At 37.8% G+C, this 23,647-nt stretch overlaps 1 protein-coding gene across 13 annotated transcripts; it reads left to right on the top strand.

Moving 5' to 3' along the window:
- The first annotated feature begins 45 nt into the window (after positions 1-45).
- On the top strand, positions 46-21,795 carry FAM76B (family with sequence similarity 76 member B). Of its 13 annotated transcripts, XR_012672032.1 has the most exons (13): positions 49-201; positions 460-524; positions 858-912; positions 2,405-2,560; positions 3,514-3,710; positions 5,737-5,784; positions 5,984-6,064; positions 6,720-6,855; positions 9,934-10,035; positions 10,694-10,739; positions 16,308-16,401; positions 17,391-17,481; positions 21,533-21,619. XR_012672032.1 is itself a non-coding variant. In XM_075140117.1 (11 exons), exons 1-11 carry the CDS (start codon positions 97-99, stop codon positions 21,631-21,633), a joined length of 1,089 nt encoding a protein of 362 aa, XP_074996218.1. In that variant the 5' UTR covers positions 46-96; the 3' UTR covers positions 21,634-21,792. The 13 variants fall into 13 exon arrangements, 9 of the variants coding, with proteins under 9 accessions (XP_074996218.1, XP_074996224.1, XP_074996221.1 ...); XR_012672030.1 differs by lacking the exon at positions 10,694-10,739 and having other exon boundaries at positions 48-201; XR_012672031.1 differs by lacking the exon at positions 10,694-10,739 and having other exon boundaries at positions 48-201; positions 21,504-21,577.
- The last annotated feature ends 1,852 nt before the right edge of the window (positions 21,796-23,647 follow it).

Here is a 23,647-nt window from a genome sequence, read left to right on the forward strand (position 1 = left end):
GGCGGCGGCCCAGGCGGCCGCTCCGGCCCTCGCCCCGGCACCTCCCTCTTCCCCTCCCTCGGCCCGCCCGTGTCCGCCCCGCCGCCCGCGGCGCGGATGGCGGCGGCGGCTGCGGCGGCCGCCCCGGCTCTTTATGCCTGCACCAAGTGCAACCAGCGCTACCCTTTCGAGGAGCTCTCCCAGGGCCAGCAGCTGTGCAAGGTGCGGCGGCGCGGGGGGCTGAGGCGCGGGGGGCTGAGGCGCGGGGCAGCGCTTTCCAGGACGGGCCCCCCTGGCTGGGGCTGGGGCTCCCGCAGCCCTGGCTTCCCGGGGAGGAGGGTGGCGGCGGCTTCGGCCCTGGCGCGGGGACGCCCCTCGGGCAGCGCCCGGCGCGGTACCGGCCGCCGAGCGGCGGGTGAGGTCGGTTTGAGGGTTCCGCGGCTCTGGCAGAGGGGAGTAACGCCGCTCTTCTCTCCTCAGGAGTGCCGCATCGCCCACCCCATCGTGAAATGCACTTACTGCCGGTCGGAGTTTCAGCAGGAGAGGTACGGTACGGGCGAGCTGCTGAAGTCCTGCCGCAGGCGGCCGGCGGACCTGCGGGGGGAAGAGCTGTCCCGCAGGCACGGCCGCTTGTAGCGGCAGAAATCCACCCCGGTGGAGGTGCTAAAGAGGGCAGAACCGCAGTAAAATAACCTGCCTGCCTGCTCTAGCAACATCAGACTGTCACCTAAACGCGGTGCAATGTTAGATTTGTTCACTTGTCGTTAACTGCTTACCACAGTGTGTGTTTGCATGTGTGTTTTCCAGTAATTGCATGGGAAAGAATTTCAAGGTGTGTGTTTGTCGCTGAATTCAACATTATGCAATTTTATCTTTAGCAAAACTAATACGATATGCAAGAAATGCGCCCAAAACGTGAAGCAGTTTGGAACGGTGAGTAGGCTCTTCGTTCTAAATATTGAAGTTAAGTTCATTCACCTTTTAAATGAAAAAAGTTCTCTTGCAACTAAACTTCTTATTTTCTTTTGGGAAAAAAGAAAAAGATTACCTTTCAGAAAGGTGATGAAAATTACTGGCAGCTCTTGATTTCCTTTGTGGCTTATGGTTTGTTTTTTCAAATTGAAATCTATTGTACTTATGTGTAGCTTAACAGTTATGAATAACTGCAACATAGCTATTCGTAGCAAAAACAATGTTATTTCACTTTATGCATGTAAAGTTATTCTTCGCATATTCTCATAAACGCACACTTGATGGCAAAAAGACCATTAGCTGTCTGTGTTTTTAATGAGTGGTGAATGTGAAAATCTGCTAATACCACACACTTTATATTATGTAAGTCTTAAAAAATTTTAAATGCATGTTAATCGTGTTAAGCTATTAAGTAGAAAAGATTGTATGAGTATTAGCTGTATTCATGTTACTTTGCATTTTCTCATCTTGAATTTCAGCTTCAGTTCTGTTAGAAAAATTAATTTTTTAATATATGAATACACACGTTGTATCTGAGCACCCTGCAGATACTAGTTTATAGAAGGTATCAAGATAATCTTGTTGTGAAACAAAAGTGCATAACTTCTATATACTTGACATAAACCATATTAGATGAAATTCAGCTTATTTGAGAAACGTAACAGCTGTTGGTGTGTAGTCAGGCATTTTGTGAATGTAAACTGAACAAAGAACGTTCTTTCAAAAGCTTAAAATGTAGCAAAATGAAGTGCGAGACAGATCCAACAATGTCTTTTATCAGTAGTTCCTCAAAAAACAGAACTACATTGAAGATAATCAGCCATTTCTAACTCATGAAAACTGACAGCAATCTTATTTTCCAGCAGCATATTATTCTAGTTAAGTGCATGATATAAAAGTTGATAACCTGACCTGATTGTATCTGAAGTTGGTTTTGTTTCTTTTCTTTTTTCTTTTTTAAGTTTCCTGCAGAATTGCAGGGATCAGGATACTGATCTTGGAGCTGTAGGGTTATCAAATCCCTGAGTAGTGCAAGGGAGAGGGATGTTTTCAGAAACTTCCAGTCTAAAAATGACTTGATTACTCTTCTTTTAAAGTTTTTTAAGTAATTTCTTCAGTAATGTAGTAAAACAGAAAGAAAATATCATCATATTTTAAAAAAAAATAAAAAAAGAGGCAGGTGTAGAGGTGAGCAATCACACTGTATGTGTTTCTTTCATTGAATATGTACCTGGGTTTTCATGGAAAGTCCAGACTGGTTTTGACCATTGAAGGAGCATCATTTAGGGGAAAAGTTTAGTACTGAAGACAGAAATGGTAGGAAGAAGGTTCTTTAAGATAGGCTGTATGAAGCCCTAGTAGTTTAGAAGCATCATTGTGTGATTTGAAATACCTGTGTTCATTACAGAAACTGTACATGTATTAATTTCAGTTCAACTTACCTGTTTTTCAGCCCAAGCCTTGTCAGTATTGTAACATTATTGCAGCATTTATTGGCACAAAATGTCAGCGTTGCACCAACTCGGAGAAGAAGTACGGCCCACCGCAGACATGTGAACAGTGCAAACAGCAGTGTGCTTTTGATCGAAAAGAGGAGGGAAGAAGGAAGGTAGGCTTTGTTTCACAGCTGTAGTGGCTTAGGCTGACAACAGACAATTTGCCTCCTTCATAAGAGAAGGATTAACAGGAATGTATCTTAAGTTCACTAATACTAGATTAAAGTTGCTGTGCTGTGCTTTATAATATTTGAATTAAATTTCACAACTTGCAATTGTTATGTTAGCTACTGAGCTAACTTACTTGAAATTAAATCACTGTCTTTAAACATAAGCTTAAGCGTAAGTTGATAGTCATAGCCGGGGAACAGAGATTAAGCAGCTGAACAGTTCCTGGTGCTTTGATTTTTTTTTTTTATTATTTTTATTTTCCCATCCATTGGATCATATATATGTCTGTAACTTGAATCTGTCACTTTACCTCGTCTGATTTGCCTGCCTTGCCTTGAAGTACTGCACCAGAGAGGTAGACTGCTCTGAGCAGCCCTTTGTGTTCTGTTTTCTTAAATAGCTTTGGTGAGTGCCACTTTCTCATTCCAGAAGGTGCTGAGGAAATGACCTCAAAAGCCTCTTGCCTGAACCCAAGAATAGTGCTGTTTTTACAGAAGAATTTACTTGGTACAAGTAACACGTTGGCTGGACATCTTGATTCTGCCTGGAATACGATGGGTTGAGAGAGGGTACATGGTGTTTAAACTAAAAATGATTTGTCCCTTTAAAAAGTTATTGTCACTTCTGTGATATAGAGCAAGTCCAACATTTGCTAAGACTGCTTTCTAGCCTAACTTTAAATGACAAAAAGAAATGGAATAAGATTCACTTTCCTAAAAGATAACGTGCATACGTTGGAGATATGGTACTGCTGTTTCATACCAAAGAGATGTCTGGATTTTTCCCAAAGAGAAACACATGAAGTGAAACAAATTTTTCTTGCAAATATTGAAGTACATCTTTCTAGTACAAGTATACTTGGAAAAAAACCCTGCTGTGAATTATTTCCCAAAAGGTTGATGGAAAGTTGTTGTGTTGGCTCTGCACACTGTCCTACAAGAGAGTGCTACAGAAGACAAAAGAACAGAGGAAGAGCCTAGGATCTTCACATTCTAACTCCTCATCTTCATCTCTTACTGAGAAAGACCAGCATCATTCAAAACACCACCACCATCACCACCACCATCATCGTCACAGCAGCAGTCATCATAAGTAAGTATTTCAAAAATTAAAGTAGCTGTTGGTACCTCTTCCTCCTCTGTGTTCTGTTAGTACTGAGATCAAATCAAAGGAACTAAGAAATGCTGTTTAAAACATGGCATCAAAAGCAGTATGTTGTTCTTCCATGGTCTGTCAAAATCCTTGTATTCTTACAGTTTGGATAAAGGAAGGTCAGCAAAAAGCAGAAATTCTTGGTGATCGTTACACTAGTCAATGTTAAAATGGGTGGCAAGTCTAGAAAAGAAATCCACGGAATGGCTACAGAAACAAGTTACTTGAGGATGAACTTGACTTTGGCTTTCTAAGCAGTAACTGCTGTGTGATAACTGCTATTTTACATGCATTTACCATGGGTTAAAAGGTGTGTATTAGCAGTGAGCACAAAACAGCTACTTTGCTCAGAATCCCCACCCTAACTTACTTCATTCTGACTTGTTTGTGCGCACATACTTGCAGTAAAATGGAGAAGCAGAAGCAACGGTGTGGGATCACCCTCAGTCTAGGACCAGTTTGTATCTCTTTGCTAGTTTTTATAATCAAATCTTGCTGGAATAGGCAGTTTGCAAGTGTCTGTGATACAGACATAGGAAAATAACTCTGTCAGTTCAGTTACTGGCACTCTGATAACATTTCACACAGTTTTGTCCCATCTTCTGCAACTTTTCTCAGCATGCCACCTCTGGCCATGGCATACGCAGCATACCAACCTTAACGTATGTACCCAGTTTATTTAGTTGTAAATCCCAAAATTGATTTGGTTTTTATGCCAGTATAATAGCAGTCATGATTCTTATTTTCATTGGTAGGCTTATGGCAGCGTAACTTTAGAACTACTTATTTTATTTTTGTGTTGGACAGTAAATACTACGGCTGCAATGGTAATGACCCTGACCCCAGACACACAAACACTTTCATTCTAAGCCTCACTTTTCTAGTGCTTATAATTTTCCGCTTGGACTGAAACTTGCCTGACTAAGTTGACTTAAAGATAAAAGCAAAATAAGCTGGAATGATATTGGAATTAGGAGAAGAGAAATGCACATACTTTCACTGAAAAAGAGAGAAAAATAGGATTTTTTTTTTCTATTTTTTTTTTTTTAGGAATTTGAAGAAGAAAATTATTCTTGTCATGCAGAGAGTTATTGTACTGTTTCTGTTTTTTTCAAATCTCTGCTGAAAATTGAGTTACAACAAGCTAAATCTTAATGCATGTGGCAGAAATATAGTAAGGATGAGATAAAAAAAAAGTTAGCTCATTACTACAGAATAGAGCTTCTAGTATACTCAAGAGTTATAAAAGTAAGCATATCTCTATACAGGTCACAACGTTCCTGGTTTGGCACCTTATTTCTATAGACTGCCATGGGTGCAGTGCTTCTGGTCCAATAAATACGACTCTTTTTCCTTGTCCATTTCAGTTATTGTTAAGATGAGACAGTGAGGTAGAAATACAGATTCATTGAACTACTTCATTCAGTGCAATCTTCTACATTTTAATATTCCTATATCAATGGCGTTTATTAGTTGCTTTTGAAATTACTGAAAACGAATGTTTAAACCTGAGCAGCAGTTATTTTCAGGGATCCAAAACTTAACTTTGCTCTTATGCCACCACATAAGGCCTACTTCAGGCAATGTTCATATGGCAGTATGGGAATCCCAGGAATGCTGCTTTAGACCAGCTTGCTGAGTACAAGATTAGAAATACAAAGTTCACAAAAATAGGGAGGTACCAGAGAAACGATTTAGCCATCAGTCTTGAAGTCTACCCCTTGTGTCTTACAATAGTGTAAATTTCTTTAGCCAAGAAATATTTTTATAGCATCCTGACATAGTAAAGAGTGATCACGAATATGACAGATAATACAGCTGTCCAGCTGAAAATTCATAATTGTTAACTTTATTAAAAAAAAAAAAGGGGGGGGTGTGGATTTTTCTCAAGCACAGATACCATTCACATAAACTTAGAAATAATGGCATGTTTGGTCAGTTACCGAGTACATTTCACATATTTCAGAATCAGCAGTCTGAGTCCAGAACAAGATCAGGGACTATGGAAACAGAGGTAAATATGATATTATTTATTAATTTCCTTTTAATTTATCTTGCAGTTTTCATTTGAAGGGCTTTTTTTTCCTTGCATTTCTGGCTAGTCTCTAGCATTCCAGCTAGGAGCATGAGTTAGTTATTTTACATGTACCAAATGGTGATATTAGAGAGTTATATAGTATGAGGCTTTAGGTTTACATTTTGTTTGATTTCAGCCATAAATCCTCTGCAGCTATTCAGAATGAAACTCCAAAGAAAAAACCCAAACTGGAATCCAAGCCATCAAATGGAGATAGGTAAAGTTATATTTTTGTAAAGCTGAGCCATTTCAACCAGGTAGAGCACTGATTTGTGGCCAGTTGCTTCTTTTCTCTTTTTTTTTTGGTCTGAAGAATGAGGGAGGCGAAACTATTGTCCAGACAGACAGATTATTGGGTGGCATCTGAGTGCTGTCAGTCAACTAAATGACTTTATTAGCAGGAAACTGGCACTGTTTTCCTGCTTTTAAGCTGTTTGGGGCAAAATTAAATAAAGCTTATGTACGAGGCAACAGTTATCAACAAAATAGTATTCCCTGACATTGGTGTTTTGTCAGTTAGATGCAGGGTGGAACTTACTGCTTTAAGCTGACCTATTATCTAGAGAAGTCTTTTGGACCTTAATGTGTGAGACTGAATCTTTATTCTGTCTCTGGCCAAACAGTTGGAATAAAAGTCAAAAGGTATTCGTCCCCCTCAAAGCTAATACTTAATTATATTTCTGCAGGTGTATGTAATGTGTGCCATTAGTAAGGTAATTTGCCAGTTGCATCCGTTTCTGTCAGGTACATACTTTATTTGCATTAGTTCTTAAGGATGTTTGTGGAATTATTAATTACCCAATTTGAAATTTAAAAAAACATACTGTTTTTTCCTATTGATGTCGTAACTAACTATTGTTTTTTATTTTTAGTAGCTCTATAAATCAGTCAGCGGACAGTGGAGGAACTGACAACTTTGTCCTCATAAGTCAGCTGAAAGAAGAAGTAATGTCACTTAAACGTCTTCTGCAGCAAAGAGATCAGACTATTTTAGAAAAAGATAAAAAGGTAAAAGTTACACCTGCTTAATAAGAACTTTATCATTTTGTTTTCTATTTTGTAGACTCCTAACAATGTCAAAATGGTGAGATAAAACAAAATACAATTTTTTTAGCAACTAATCAGATCTTACCATTTAAATGACAAGTTTGGGACTTTTGTATCATGAATATATTTTGGCTCTAAGTCAAAGAGGAATTCATCTTTCCTCACTTCAGCCATCTAGAAGCTAGCCCTCTGGTTCACTGTTACTCAGGCTGCGTGCCACAGGTGATGGATAAAATGCCAGACAGTGGTTTGTATATTTCACATATTCTAAACTGAGTCACAGCAAAGATCCTGGATACCTACATAGGCTGATGGGCACACAAGATAAGAGGAGGTTTAAGAGTAGTAGCCATTCTGAGTTTAGCATAGTTTTTGTTTAGTTTTAAACTAAAGCAACTATAGCCATAATTAATGAGTTGGTGTCCAAATTTACATGTACAGTGTATGAAAATTAAGTGTTTTGATTTTAAAAGATTGGTAGCATATGTGTAGTGTAGGTTATCAAGTCTTTGTGGATGGTCAGAGACTAGAAGAAAAGCTTGGATTAGATGCCTGGCAGTCAACAAAAGTTAAGCGAAATAGTCAGGCCAAAATGGCTGCAGTGAAACTCATACAAGAGATTCACCCTTCAAACAACCTAATGACTAACAAGAAAAGAGAAATAGCTACAAATACTTTCTTTGCTCTGCCTTTATTAGAGCTTATTTGTCTGCCATCTGATTAAGTAGGTGCTTTTAAGACACTGTCTGTTACGGCGGCTCTAGAATGTCTGTTCAGGATTGAATAGGTTATGGAATTGTATTAAAAATAAATTTACTATATTTTCAAGTAAAATTTTTATTATAGATGTGTGGTGGTCTATCAAAACATTGATGGTTAAGAAAGGCTCATTGATCTTGAAAGGAAAATGCTTCCACTTTTAAACCAGAGTTCAGTGTCTTCATTTCTACACATAAATGTGTTCTGTGAAAGATATTGAACCTTTTTCCGTTTATATCACTGTTATAATATACCTGATGTTGGAAGTACTTGCTATTTCAAGCCTTTAAGCGATTAACGTGAAAGAGCTGTCATGGATTCTCTGCAAAGGACAGACATTAAGGCCCTGATCTCTGTCTTATAAAGCCAGTAGAAGATCATGAGTCAGTAGGAAATTCACTTATCTCTTTCTATATTTTATCTACTGGGCAAAGCTAACAAAAGGAAATGTCACCTACTTCTGCATAACCACTGCAGTAACTTGTTTTGTGCTATTTCCATAGGGAGAGCATTAATAATTTTAATATCCCTACTGCTAAAACTATTTATTTGACCTCAGAGTTCTTTGAACTTAAAGACTCCTTCAGGCATGAATTACTCACTCTCAGAATGTCACTTACTTTCTTCAGCTGCTGCAGGGGGGAGAAAAGCTGAACACATCCTACAATGTTTGCATAGCTGAAAAATTTACAACAAATGAATGCACTGCAGATTTTTTGTGATTGTGAGATAGTAAATGTAAAGACATGTACTGGGATAAAAGCCTAAGCCAGACCTATGGGAGATTTCTGTTACGATCTTGTCCCAAGATTTGTGTAGGGACAGCATTTGAAACAGTTTGGAGCGCTCCAAAAGAAAAACCTCTGATATGTGTAACATATGGCAACAAAACCAACTCAGTACACCAGCTTTACAGCCAATCCTCATTCATCATTTTTTGTTATGAGTCAAGATCTCAGCCGTGTCATTACCAGTGCTTATTGTTTGCAGTACTAGCCTTGTTTCTCTTTCTGGACAAAATGTTAGTGAGACATCAAGACATTACCGTAGGGCCCTGAGACTTAATCATTAGGAAGGGACCACAATTTGCTGAATGTTCACAGGTAGTGTGTCTGCTCATCTAGTTGCATACTTTACTATGGTGCAATACTACTAGTTTTTTTGATGTTTAGTTTGTGGTATGTGGTTTTGTACTGGATCCTCTGGAATTTACAACAGCTGTAAGTACAGACCTTGAGCAGCAGTCTGTGTATAGTGAGGTATATATCCTTGTATCAAGATACCTGCACTTTATTTAGGACCATTTGATTGACAGTTCTTTTGAATACCTTGTTTCACTGTATGTGATTTGACACGTACTCAGGTTGGTAAGAGCAGTCTTGGAGGTCATTTTAGGAATGTGTGCTCTGGTTTGTTATAGCGGGCTTCTTTGCTAGCTAAGAGGCTTCCTTTCCTGGTAAATCCAAATTGACCAGAGAGATTTAAAATAGCCAGGTGAATCTGGGATGCTTTGAGGAACTAAACTTTTTAAAGAAGTGGTTCCTAAAACTTCTGGGTCCATATACAACAAACTGTTAGTAGTTCACCCAGCTGCACATGCCTCCAGAAGAAGCATTCAGCTGCTTGGATGGAAGCATGTATCACGATTTAGAAACACCTGCCTTGGTGCATGTCATCTGGATCTCTGCCTGTCTCGGGAGAGACCCAGTGGCAGCCATACTACACCATATACTCAGAATTAAATCGTAAGTTAAGTCATTTTAATTACACATTTCTAATAACACAGTTTAATTCCAGTATTGTGGATCGAGAAGCAGTGAAACTCTGGAATGTATACTTCTGTTTAGGACAAATTGTAGCATAAAAGGACACAAAGGAATCCTTTCTACTGTCTTTGTATGGAAGATTTTTCATGTGTTACTATACCATAAAACTGAAGAGACGTAACTGAAGCTTGTGATAAGTATGTCACAGCTGAAAGAACAGCTAAGATTATAAATCATTAGTTTTGTATTTGAATTTTTTTTCTTGAGGATTAACCTTTTTTATACCAAATCCTGAACAAACAATATGGTTATATAAGTACAGTTGTTTTCTTCATATAAAATAGACATACTTACTTTTCAAGCTACTTCTCAAGTGCCAAGCTGTCAATACTGCAATAGTAAATAAATATAGTGTTTCCTGAGATTCCTGAGTCTTCCATAAAAATTTCACAGATTGATTGGAAGATGTATACTGTGGCAGTCCAAAGAATCTTCATAGAATTTGTGCTTTCAGTTGACAGAACTGAAGGCAGACTTCCAGTACCAGGAGTCTAACTTGAGGACAAAGATGAACAGTATGGAGAAAGCTCACAAGGAAACTGTGGAACAGTTGCAGGTGAGTAATTGCTTATCAATACTTGAGAAATATTTCAGATGGAATTATGTATTCAGGCTGTTTACTCACAGCAGTGAAATAGTACCAAGTTCTTGAATGGTCATTACCACGTTTAACTTCGGGTGCATTGTACAGCAGTTCTGCAGTCCACATACAATCTCCATAAGAATTAAACTGTTAGAATTGCTTTCTAACTTCAAGAGATAGAGGCTTACCTCACATGCTTTCTCAAAGGTTATGTTATTTTGTGTGTCTGTTCTCTGGTACTTAATCAGTTGTCAGTGTGCTATTGGTCTAATTTAAGGGCTCAGCGTTAACACAATTGACAGTAAAATGTCTCTTGTTAAAGCATACTTTATCAGGAAGAAAGCCTGAATTAGTTGCGTTATAAATCACAGACTGAACAGATACTTAGTGCAATACCTCAGATACTGAATTTTGCAATACAAGAAATGCGGTTACCTTTTCAGTTAAAGAAGGAATATGCATATCAAAAAGCATATACAAATCTTTGAAAAGTGATGAGTATCTTCTTTGAATATTCTCAGCATGTACATTTTGAGAATTAGTTTCATAAATGCAATAGGAAATTGGTGCATGACACTACTATCTGAGACGTTTCAGTAATTCATAAAACTTTTTTTTATCTGTATTGCAGGCCAAAAACAGAGAACTGCTCAAACAGGTTGCAGCGTTGTCAAAGGGTAAAAAGTTTGATAAAAGTGGGAGTATACTAACATCTCCTTAAGGAACTGGTTTTTCATGGGGTTTGCTACTCAATGTAAATTTGAGTAATTCTGTGAAGCCCTTAAAATCTTGTGTAGTGGAAAAAATATTTTTGCACACCAGATTAGTTGGCATGTTTCCTACACGTTTTTATAATTAATATGCAGCTTTTTTTAGTTACTGTTCAGATGAAATACTTCAACTGGCTTGAAGAATGTTTTTATTTTTTTGATATTGGAAACTTTTTGCCAGCAATAGTATTAAACAATTGCATAGAGAGCATAGCAGTGCTCTCTCTAAAAGGACAACATGCAATAACGAACTAGGTGTACTTTTTACAAAGCAGTAACTGAGTCTTTTAAACTACACTGATGTCAGCCAAAAGTTTATGAATCTGCAGTGACACTGAACAGTGGTTTCTGGCAACTGTTCTTTTACTTCGTATCAAAATATAAATTTAGAATGGAAATCATGGTGCTCTCAAGCAAAACTAAAGAGGCATATATGTATGTGTAAATACAACTGTAACGGTTATATTCTTAGTTATAACAAGTAATTAGTGTTTTACATTCTTGTGATAGGGATTTACCGAAAGATTATCTATTGTACAGTAACAGAGGCAGTGTGGTTTTTGTAATATTTACTGTAGATTTTTCTTGCAAGTGCCTTTCTCCAACTGTTTATTTATAGGAATGTTGGTATTTTGTACATAAGGTTTTTATGTTTTAAAATCATGTTTAATAAATGTTTTATGTAAATATAAATGTGTGTACAGAGGAATCTGAAACAAAGATCAAAGTGGCTAGTGCAGTGCTTGAAGCAGCATTAAGAGCTAGCTAATTGATGGACAGTGAGTATTGGCTTTAGATAACCTTTGTAGCTTGTGTCTGTGAGGTGTAGAATTTTTTTAGTGCTGCTCATGCCAAAAACTTCCTGAACAAAAAACGAAATGTTTTTTGCCATACTGGAGTTTAGTGGTTTGTTTATATATTTTTCCCATTTGGCACAGCGCTAATTTTAATGCCATAGCAGACATTGTACTCCCAATGTTACATCCTTAATTAGTGATGAAGTTTTAAAAACTTTAAAGTTTTTAAACTCAAAGTTTTAAAAAATACTTATTCCACATTGTCTGATTTAATGTACTTAGTTGTAACTTATGTTGATTCTTCTTAATGAATTACAAGATTCTCATCCCGCAGCAAAGATACACAATGAAAAAAGAATAACCAAAACTAATGGTTTTGAAATTAATTAAGGGAGTGGATGTGGTGTCAAGGGGTGGGTTGTTTTAATGTTTTGGGTAGATTTTGATTCTAAATTACATCAGTTTAGTTTAGCTCTGCTCCTAATGGACATTAGTCATATTCAGAAATTTCTATTAAACATAATTTAGTATACCCCAAGGTCTCTGTTCAGAAAGGTGAGTTACGAATCGGCATAAAGTGAAGTAGACTTACGTAAGTAAAGGTTTAGTTCAGCTCTGGGTAGGGATTGGTAACACGGTAACTGCTTATATTTCAGTAAGCTTAATTGTGTAGAATAAGCTACACACCTTTTAATTAAAGAACTAAAATCTAAAGTTCCTTGGCTGTCCACCCATGTGCTGAACTGTAAACACCTTTTCAGTAGTTCAAACAAGTTCCAGCAGTGACGGACCACTGAATAATATTTTAAAAATCAAGCTATCTTGTTTCGTATGGTATACCTGTATTTTTATACCCTAAAATCAACTTTGTATGTTTATAAATGCTCTTCCTTAAACTTGCTAAACTAGGGTAGAGAATGCTGCTATCCTTTGGGGATGTTATTTTTTTTTAATATACAAATTTATGACTTTTATTAATTCAGAGTTAGTATTTTGATAATAACTTTTCTCCAGTTGAACAGTGACCCATGTTTGGTTAAATTTGTTTTAAAACACAGAAATGCATAGAAAATTGAAAAGTTTGAATTAAAATCACTTAATAATATCTGTTCAAGCTGCAGTAAGGACATTTTAAAGGAACAAACTGAAGCTCTATATTAGAAGTAATTAACTTTATAAATCCTGGTCCGAAAAATCTTTAGGGGCTTCACAGTATTTAGTTCTAATTAAATACCTGCGGGTTTTCTTCCATAATCTCATTTTTAACATGAATTTTTTAAAGTTGTAAACTAGCCAACTGAATCCCAGTCCTGAAAATAGTGTCCTGGAGCTGTAGATTATCGACATAATAAACTGATGTTCTTTAAACGTGGATCTGCGAGGAGATTGTTGTACTGTATTGTGCTTTTTAGCCTGTTTCCAGATGTTGATTAGCATTGACCAGTAATGGCCATTTTGGATCAAGTTATTTATGTATTTTAAGCCTGTGAATATTGCGGCCCCCTTTTAGATAGTATGTATAAATACGCGTTCTGCAGTGAAGCTATTCAGCTGTCCACGTGTATAGACTATTGAAATACTGTACTGGCACACATCTGACCGTTGGCATTTTGTACCTTTTCTAAATCCAATGTTTCACAATAAAATCTTGTCAAAACATTAATCTGTCCTTTTCAAATTATTCAGAAATTCATATTTCATGTTAATTCTTCATGCTCTGTCACTTGCCAAAAGTCTCTGGCCAAAAAAAGGCATTGCATTTAGTATTTAGATTTCTGGGAAGATTAGACACCTTGGGTTGTCTACAAATTGTAACAAATTAGAGCTTCAGATTAATTTCTCTCAAGAAAATATTTTGGTTTTCTACCACAGGATTGTAATACATAGAAATATTTTCTTGTAGAGAGGAGGAAAAACCCTTAAGGTTTAATTGAAATCTAGTGACATTTAATAAAGCCTTCAACAGGCTTTTTTATATTCTGATTAACATCAGCACTCATGTTTAAAAGTACCTGAATTTCAGACGTAGTCTGTTTAACCATAAGGTTGTTCTTCCTTTACATACATGTGTACAAGTCAGGTGATTCTGAGATTCGAATTGATTTTTTCTATGTCCGTTCCCTTTCTTGCGTCAGCAGGAGTTAGGCGCCCACACCAACGTGCTGCCAGCTGTCAGTCACGGTGGCTCCTAGTGTTTACAGCACTTGTGCTGCAATTTGTAGATCTCATTTTGTATTTTTCTCAGCAATCAATCTTCATCTTTCCACAATCCAGCAGAATACTTCTCATTTAAGAATTAAAGTTCGAGTGGAAAAAAAAAAAAACCCAACCAAAAAAAAAAAAACCAAACCAACAAGAGAGTAAGATTCTGTAGCTTTCTGGTCAAGGCAGTTATCTAGAAGGGGGGAATCTTTGCGTTTCAGAGCCCCGCTCTTAAAACGGTGTGTATTTTATATTAGGTATAGTAATGAATAATATGCTATTCTAATATTGAATTGTTCTTAGCCTCATTTTAATGCAAATTTGCAATGGCTTTGTTGAAGCCATTTATTTTTAAAGCTGAGAGCAAGTCAAAACCGTGTGTGGTACCTAGTTTAGATATGGCTTCCATGTGACACATGCAAAACTTGTACAACTGGCCATGTCATAGATTAACTCCCTAAAAGAGATTTGCATCATTTGAAGCAAATTTCCTTAAAGAAGATCTAAATTGATATAACCTGTGTATGGGCACTTAGGCAGTTCTTAATGGTCTTCAGTAGCTTCAGAAGCTCTGAATCCGCACTGGTTTTTTTTTTTATAAAACACTGAAGTTTGATTGCAAACTATAATCTTAACTAACTTTTTAAAATGAAGTAAAAGCTGTTCATGTCATTTTTGTTCCTTCAAATGAGTTACTAAAACATCAGTTCAGTTGAAAATGGTACAATAGAAGATACATTTTCTCATATATTGTGTGCAATTCCTTTAGCTTTCCTCTCGGAAAAAGTATTGATATATAAAATGGCTTCTGCTGAATCCCACAGAAGAAGTAGGGGGAATCAGGCAAGAGGATTATTGAGGTGGAAAGAGGAGATGTTTGAGGTGCTCCTGGGGAAAGAAGGAGGGTAATGGAGGTGTAAGGGCTAATGGGGAAGAGAAACCTCTGAGATACCATGTTACTCATTGAAGTGATGTACTGAATCACATGCTTGGGTTTTTTCAAGACACATCTATCTGATCTGTGTATGTTCAAAAATGGCAACTCTGTAAGGTAAAACGCAGCATTGCTTAAGGGAGTCTTTTGTTTGTTTTTCTTTTAATGATACTAGAGACCAAATTTGAGAAATTAACAGAATAAACAGCTTGATAAATTGAAATACAAAGATGTACAATGTAAAATTCATCTTATAAGCAGTTAGTCATGCTCTTTAGGCCTAGAAAAAATAGGTAAAACTATAAGAGTGCTGTATCCCTTTGCCACAGGCTTTGGGTAATGGTGCAAGTTTCAACATACGACTTGAACTTTGTCTGTCTGTTCCTACACATTAGACAGAAATTGTCCTTGAAAATATGTCACTCACCAGCACATGGATCATTGATGTTTTCCCTTGCTTCGACCCAAACAGAAAACAAGTCTGGATTTGCCCGTTTACCTTTAAAAATGTTCATTGTAGTATGCTGGCACTGTTCTAACTGACCTTCTTGCTCCTGGCAATTTCTCTTCAGTATCTCCTGCCCTGGTGGGTAAAGGCAATCTTGCATTTTGACTGAAGGGGGTTTAAGTAGCATGGACGTGCTAAACAAGCCAGGTGAAAGTAGAGATTTGTTTGTAGAGTGTAGATTTTCCTTCTGCTAAGGCTTTCTGACTCTTGGAGTACTTGGATAAGTTCATTTATTTTTAATTGTCAATTGGAAAATAGGCATTCCAGCTTCTGAAGAATGCTAAAGGCTGAAGATAAACCTGCATCATCTTTGCGTACAGAAGATCAGTCTTAGAGGCATAAGCAGAAGACTGCTTTTATAGTGACTTGGTTTGATTGCAGAGGCTTGTGGACAAAAATAAATTGGACCAACAAGTAGGTCAGAGTTGCTTTGGACCACAGTGATCCTGTTACAGATTGGGTCGCAGGAACGTGATGTATTCCTACTATGGTTTCTGCAGGTATTAGAATTTGCAACCTAAGTTGATTTTTACCTCCGGTTGTACCACCACCCCTGCCCTTTTTTAGTAATTTATAGCAATTTATTTTGAACTGAATGCTGAAAACCTGAAGATATTTTCCCTTATTTGAATCAACAGACAAATGTGTTTTGCTTTATTTCAATAAAAGATGTAGTGCATTTGCAATTTATCCTTCATCAGGTACATCAACTCATGTCTTTTCATTTTATGGAAATCTTGAAGGTCAGTTGTATTTATAGATGTTCCTTGGGAAACATTTTAAACTTTCTTAGACAACTCTGCATAGTGGTTTACTTTTTGCAGAATCACATGTGTTAATTTCCCGTTACATTTGTGTGCTCAAAATTCCACTGCAGCATAAAGGATAGAATTATTTCCTGGAATGTTTTTGTCTAGCCGTGGTCTTGAAAATATTTTGTGACTATATTGATTAGAATTCAATTTACAAAAGTTTATTATTAACTGATAAAAATGTATTGAACCAATTTACTAACAGAAAAGTGTCTTTTTCAGGTAGAGATTATTCCTTTTGTTGGATGTGAATGTGAAGTGAGGCATTTTCCTTCATTTAAGGGGAACTGTACCGGTTAAATTAGTGCGTTTACAGGTATGATGTATTAGAACACAAAAAAGGGAAAGGGGAAGAGTTGTAAGGCTGTATTTGCTAGAGTAACTTAAATCACTGCTGAAAGCCTAATACGTTGATGTGGCTGGCTGCACTGAAGCAGTCTGGTAGAGCTCATCAACCAGCTGCAGTGCTATAGTTGCACAGCGTGTTACCAAATGCAGCCAGGAACAGTAATTCAATCATTCCTCCAGGATCTACAAGAATTTGCTTGCTGGTCACTTACCTGACTCGGGGTGCAGCTTTCATTAAAGTTGTTGTAGTGCAAGATGCCTTAATAATAATAACCTCCACAACAGTGGAGTGAGGCCTCAATTCTTCCTCTCACTGGAAAGGCGTGAGATTTATTTGAGTGAAAAAAACCAAATTGCTTTGCAAGATGCAGTTGAAACTTAATTCCTGCATTCCTTGGGTGAAGATACTTAGTCTTTCTCCTGTAATAAATCTGCTCCAGTTTTTAGGGTGTGATTAGTAGTCCATAGTGCTTTTTCCCCTTGTTTTCCATTAAAGGTAATGATGCGTAAAAATTTATTTTAAAGCAAACACACCTTTGGATTTTGTTTACCAAAAGTGGTGGAATGAACCTCTTCCCTTACTTCCTAAATGCTAAATTTAGTAAGAGAAAAAAGAGCTAAATAGGAATGGCTGCCTACATAAGTTTAGCCACTAGGTGCTGCTTAAGCCCCACGGTTTCTCAGAAGTACATGGTGGTTCTGCGCACCATCCGGCATCCACAGTGGATAGCTCTTCCTCTTCAAATACAACACTGATGCTAAAAGGAGAATATCCTAAATACTGAAATAGTTGTACTTTGGAATATATTTTAGAAAATTTGAAATGTATTTTGGAAAATTAAGCATGGTGATATTAAGCATGTTTAATATAGTTAAATAGAAAAAAAAAGTATTTGGAACTATATTGTGTTTCCTCTGATTGCTTTACCTTAAGAAAGAAAGATCTCCATTTTATAGGTCAGGAGGCTGATCCATGGAACAATGCAGCTTGACTGGTGTCACACAAAAGGCATTGTTAGAATTGAAAATAGACTCCAGGACTCCCCAGGTATGTGAAGGTTGAATATCTTTTTCCTTTGATGGAGTTGCTACAGATAAGTTAAAGCCTTATTTAGTCACCGTAGATGTGCAGTAACTCTGTAGCATTAGTTAGCTGACTTAGCATCTGAACCTTAGAAACCATTATTAAATATAACTGATTTATTCATAGTATGGGTAGCAATACAAAGGTGAGAAGAATATACTTTTGACTTGGAACAATAAGGGTTAAGACTTACTGTTTTCCTCTTTCTTTAAGTCTGATGCACTTCTGATACAGATTTTTCACGGCCTGATTCTGTTAGTAGATGTATTTGAAATCTTGTGACTTCCTAGTGAAAGAGAGTTCTCATCACCATTTTAAAAAATCGGGCTGTTTTTAACAAGTCTTGGATTCACAAAGATGTAATTGTAGTAGGGGGGGGAAGTGGTTTCAGTCGTATGCTCTAGAGCCATTTTGCATTTATATATTCTATGAGCAACCTTAAGGAGGAAGACCCAGGGAACTACAGACCAGTCAGCTCCCCAGTACGAGAGAGACATGGACATACTGGAGATAGTCCGGCAAAGGGCCACGAGGATGATGAAGGGACTGGAGCATCTCTCCTGTGAGGAAAGGCTGAGAGAGGTGGGATTTTTCAGCCTGAAGAAGAGAAGGCTCAGGGGGATTTTATCAATGTCTATAAATACCTGAAGGGAGGTTGCAAAGAGGACGGAGCCAGGCTCTTTTCAGTGGTGCCCAGTGCCAGGACCAGAGGCAGTGGGCACAAACTGAAACACAGGAGGTTTCTTCTGAATATCAGGAAACACTTTTTCCTGTGAGGGTGACTGAGCGCTGGCACAGGTTGCCCAGGGAGGTTGTGGAGTCTCCATCCTTGGAGATACTCAAAAACTGTCTGACGTGGTCTGGGGCAGCTGGCTGTAGGTGGCCCTGCTTGAGCAGGGGGGTTGGACCAGATGACCTCCAGAGGCCTCTTCCAACCTCAAATGTCCTGTGACTCTGAAACCTAAACAGGGCAAACATCTTTTCCTTCATCTATTAAAATACAGTATTTCATTACGAAAAAATGTTTTGATGTTTTCAGTTTTTCCCTCGCTGTGTTCAGTTCATTGGAATAGAACAGAAAAAAAAACCCCAGCAGTTTTTGTTACAGGCGTTCACCTGCTAGGCAGAGTGCTGCATTAGTGAAACGTTTTAAATTCAGTGGATGATTGTTACGTAATCATCAAGATAGTTTGCTGAGCTTGTAAAATAAATACTTTTGCACGAAGAAGCATTTCTATAAGCTATTTTTGGTAGCAAATTTCAAGTAAACAGAGCAGGGAGCAGTAACTTCCCATCTATTTCTTTCCTGTTAATCTGCTGCCAGCATGATATAATTCTTATACTATGCACAATCAGAAAAAGTCTGTTTGAAAATAGTAAAGTTCCCAAGAGTGCTTATCTTGCTGTCCAAATCTTTAAAGCCCTTCCGCATTAATTTTTTATATTTAGTAACAGCATTTATAACTAAGTTTGGTATGAAGTGTGTGGGACATCAAGAGTATGTATAGTGTTGTGGTGTTTTCCCTTTATCCCTAGCGATGTGTCTTCCCTTTTCTTAAACGCATATGGTTGAAGTAAAGTTGTATATCACATTCAGTATGGATCCCCTGTTTTCAGTAAAGCCCCAAGCACTGTACTTTTAAAACAACTTCTGTTTTCTTAAAAGAGGTTTTGGATCAGGCCTTGCGTATTAATTTAAACTTACTTTGCATGTGCATCAAAATCATAAGTCATGTGAGTCAGAAAAGCAGTATTTTGGAACTGTTGGAGTTTATTATGTATTTATAAATGATATTTCTATTATTATGTATTTTTGGTCTATGCATTCAGCTAAAACAAACTCAAAGTATGGAGTAGGTCCTGACTTTTTTCCTTGTGTGAGGAGAATAGAGTTCTGCAGTTGAATGAGGAATATAATTTTCCCTACATTTTGTTGCTATGACATGAACAGATGCTTTTTTTTTCCTGAAAAGTAGCTTTGCAACAACTCACAGAACATTATTCCTGAGTGACAATACAGGCAAACAGAAATCATAGCAAAAATCAGATAGCATCTTAATCCATTTATAATGCTGTCGTACTTAACATTTTAAGTTGAGTAAACTAGGTGATAGTGGAAAAAAAAGATAATTAATTCAGATCATTTTGAAAAGCAGTAAATAGAAATTTCATGGTGATTCAGAGTGCACTCATAAACTTGGTTCTACTGTCAAGATTGCTATCGGGCTGATAAACACGTTTTATCTCATAAAAACAAAAAATGAGTATGTTTTACAAAACAGCAAACCAACATGTTTTTCATTCTTGGACTATGTTTAGGAACGCAGATATTGATATATTATTTACCAGAATAGTATCAGAGCTTATAAAAACAATAATTTATCTAGTCTAAAAATATCTCTGCTACTTCAGTAGAACGTGAAAGAATTTTTTTGGTAGTTAATACAAAACAACCTCTTGACAGATGAGTTTTCTTTTTAACCCCATTGGAATTTTTTCTGTAGCCTAATTTCTGTCTTAAATCTTACTAACATTGTAATCTCAATTGCATTTTGTGGCAGAAAGTTCCATAAATTAATCCATTTTATCACAATTTCTGTGATGATTCTTTCTTAGTTAATACATTTATGGGCTTAGAATTTAAAAGCTGTAACTCTGCCCTCCAGGATCAGCATATTCAGAGATTCTCCTAGCATTTTTGCTCAATTAAACTACTTTGTTGCTAATTAGCACCATTGACTTTTCCTCTTTGCAGTAAGATTTTTCTTCCAGGAGTCAATAGGTTAGTCACTGTGCACATGAAAAAAAAAAAGGCCTATCAGCTCTTTAATGTAAAATACACTTCCATCTTCTTGACTCTTGTTCTAGTGCTATTTTTTACCAACAGTAAAAATGCCCAGTTTTGGGTGCTGGAGCTAGTGAAAGAGCTGTTCTGGAGTGACTCTACTCTCCAGTTCATCCCACCCACTGGGCTGGCTGAGGTCCAGCCCATGTCCACCCACGGTCATTCTCCAAGAGGCTGGCAGAGGTTGTACACGTCAAGCCACCACATGTTACTTCATGGTGGAGCATGAGAGAAAGAGGGTGAACAGGGAGCCTGCTGTAATGAAGGAGGGGTGAACAGATCGGCGTCCACATGCTTACTTGGTGGTGAGAAGATGCTCTACAGCAGTGGTTCCCAACGTCAGGTCTAGAGCTCCATGGTCATAATTAAGTAGTTAGGAGCTAATCTGCAAAAGTATAGTGCCTTTGCCATGTTTCCAGTTATGCATTTGTTAGTGAGAGTATGTAGTGGAGTGTACAAAGTCTTAATGATTGACAGCACTGCAAAATCCAGAACATTTGGAAGTACTGCTTCAGAAAGAGCTCTGTTTCCTTAAGCATGGGATAGGGAGTTAGAATTGCTGGGCACTCATCCTGGTGAGGATTTTCTCTCTCGGTCCCTTTGTCCCTTGAAAGGGTGTTAAAAGGTACGCTGTCAACCTAACAACAACCACTTACTGATGGAGGGTCAGAAGATGGAAGCTTTCAGGGAGCAAATATATGAGGCTCATTGAAGAAGAAAGAGGCAATGCAGATGGTAGACCCCTGAGGGGGACAACAGACTTTGTTCAAATTATGTCTTCATTAGCTAATTTAAGATCAAGTTGATATGTTTTCAATGACCAGTTCTACCAAAATAGACTAAACATCTCTAGCACATTCTTAAGGCCATTGATACTGCCCAGATTAGGAGGACAGTGAGTCTAGGCTTCCTATCAAGTCACCAGATTCTTCAAGTGAGCAATTTAGAGTAAAAAAATGAATTCTCACATTTGTCCTCTGGATGAGCCTATTTTGCATCATTATATATGGGTGAAGTGTGAATGCTCTTAGAGTAACTTTTCCAAAAGCGGCCTCAGTTTGACTTATTTCTTAGAGCTTTGCTGCACATGTAAATTCTGGCCAGAGTATGCTAATGTATATTACCTCCTGTATTCCTGCAGGAAATCCTCATTTCTTTTCATTTTTCCAGTCTTTCAAGATGCAATTGCACTCATTGATGCAATTTCCAGGCTTAAAGGCAGAATTCTGTGCCCTGCTGACTCTACAAGAAGGCTGTTGAACAGACCTTAGGAGAAAAAGGAAAGAAAAGAAAAGAAGAAAAAAGTAATTGAGTAGCTTTAATTTATACATATTTTTAATATATATTAAAAAAACATGTCTGGTTACCTGTCTTTTCTCTCACCCAATGCAAAGCTGTTGGGGTCAGTAGCATGGGTCCTAGTCATGTGTTCTCTCCTTTACAGACTTGTTTTCCCTTAAAATTAGAGTGGCTCTTGCTGCTCAGCTCACCTCTGATCAGTCTGTAGATACCAGTAGGATTGTTATTTGGTTTGAAACCTAAATGGGTGGAAGAGGGAGTGGAGAGTGGTTTGGTTTTGAAGTTGGGTTTTTTGTAAAAACCTCTTTTCCAAATACCAACCTGTCATCCAGTGCAAGGTCTCTGTTCCTCCCCATAGGCAGGGAGGGACTGGGACCTGTTTATTTCCCTGTCCTCTCCAAGGAACCTCAGATTAATGACAGTTCCCACTCAACACTTCCAAAACAATCTCCTTGATAAGCCTCCTCCAGGACACCTCCCCAGTTAAGATGCAAATTGGTAAGTGCTGTGAGGGTTGATCTCTCAATGCACAAGCCACCGCCTAGATAAAAGTGAAAAATACACATGTAAAGTATACCTAAGAGAATCAATACCTCAAATTAATATTTTACAATCAACAACGGTATTTACTAAGCCCAAACCAATCTCAGAACTGTAGTACAGCAAAAATAGATAAGGCAACCCCAAGTGGAGAGAGGGCAGGCTAGCCACTCTGGCAAATGTAGTTAGATTTCATTTCATATATGCTGTCTCATCGTTAACTCATACCTTTGTTTTTAATGGAGCTGTTACTGGATGTGACTTACTGAACTGTTTTCCATTTGGTACATTCCTCTTATCTCTGCAAATTCTCCATGATCATATTAACTTTTTTCAATTTAAAAAAAAAGAAGTGAGCAACCTTTTGTTGCTGATCTGCAGCTGCTGAGTGTGATGCTGTGGTCCTAAATAACACAATTCAGCATCACTGTATCAGCTAGTAGCCGAGCTTGTGTACTTTAGAGCATTTCTGCTTTCTGCTCTGGGATACAAAACATCGTATGTGTTTTGCAGTAGTAGCATATTTGCAGCCATCTGTAATTGCCTCCTACTTACATATGCTTAGTCACTGCATACAAACATACACCTTCTGCTGAACTTTAGACTTATGCTCCCCTCTAGTAAAGCTCATTATGTTTTTAGCCGTATGGTATTCTACAAAGCCTCTTTTGACAACATTAGAGCCCAGTAATCCAGATTTACCTCCAAGGAGGCCAGAGGAGGTAATTTAGCCAAACCATTATTGTAAGTACTTACTTTCTCATGTGATCCAATGACATTTTGATAGAAGTTTTGTTGTTGTCATCAGTTTTGCCAAGTAAATGAAAACAAGCTAGTATGAAAAAAAGTAATGAATTTGTTATTGGTAGAGCCAAAATAACATCACAGGAATACTCTAAAACAACACAATTTAATAACTCTTACTTCCCTTATATTTTTAATATAGGTCTTGTATGATCCTTCATGCTATTGCTAGGTTAATGCTTTTCAAAATCACAGGGTACTCAAAGGTGTACTTACCTCTCCCCTCCAGTCACCAGCTGGAACCCAACTCGGTTGTCTGTTGTTATCTTGTCTATGAGTCTGTTTTTTCCAAAGTGGATGTTTGAGGGGAGGGTTTGCCGACCTCTGAAGGCACGAGGCTCATGACTACACACGTTTCTGCTGGTGGTGATGTTTCAAGTTCATTGGCAAGTCCACTGTCCAAAGAAGTCTGCCTCCATCTACCCCAACATTTGATCCTTTAGCCAGAACGTATCTCTCTTTGGCAGTCACTGTTAACTTAGGGAGAGGTTGTTTGGATCAGTGATCTCCAGGGTCTTGAAGCTGAGGAAACACTCCCCCCCGGTCTACTTCTTCTCCAAATATCAGCCTTCAGGACATGGTGGGATGGAGCGAAATGCCAGGCTGATGTACTTTGGAAAGCAGTTTCATCCTGAAACTAAT

Source organism: Calonectris borealis, chromosome 1, assembly GCF_964195595.1.
Source record: "Calonectris borealis chromosome 1, bCalBor7.hap1.2, whole genome shotgun sequence".
Classification (NCBI taxonomy): Eukaryota; Metazoa; Chordata; class Aves; order Procellariiformes; family Procellariidae; genus Calonectris; species Calonectris borealis.

Excerpts from the sequence above, each read along its gene's own strand:
- FAM76B (XM_075140116.1), top strand. The coding sequence starts at position 97 with ATGGCGGCGGCGGCTGCGGCGGCCGCCCCGGCTCTTTATGCCTGCACC. Across the intron at positions 913-2,404 it reads ACGTGAAGCAGTTTGGAACG|CCCAAGCCTTGTCAGTATTG; the intron begins GTGAGTAGGCTC and ends CCTGTTTTTCAG. Across the intron at positions 3,711-5,736 it reads CACAGCAGCAGTCATCATAA|AATCAGCAGTCTGAGTCCAG; the intron begins GTAAGTATTTCA and ends CACATATTTCAG.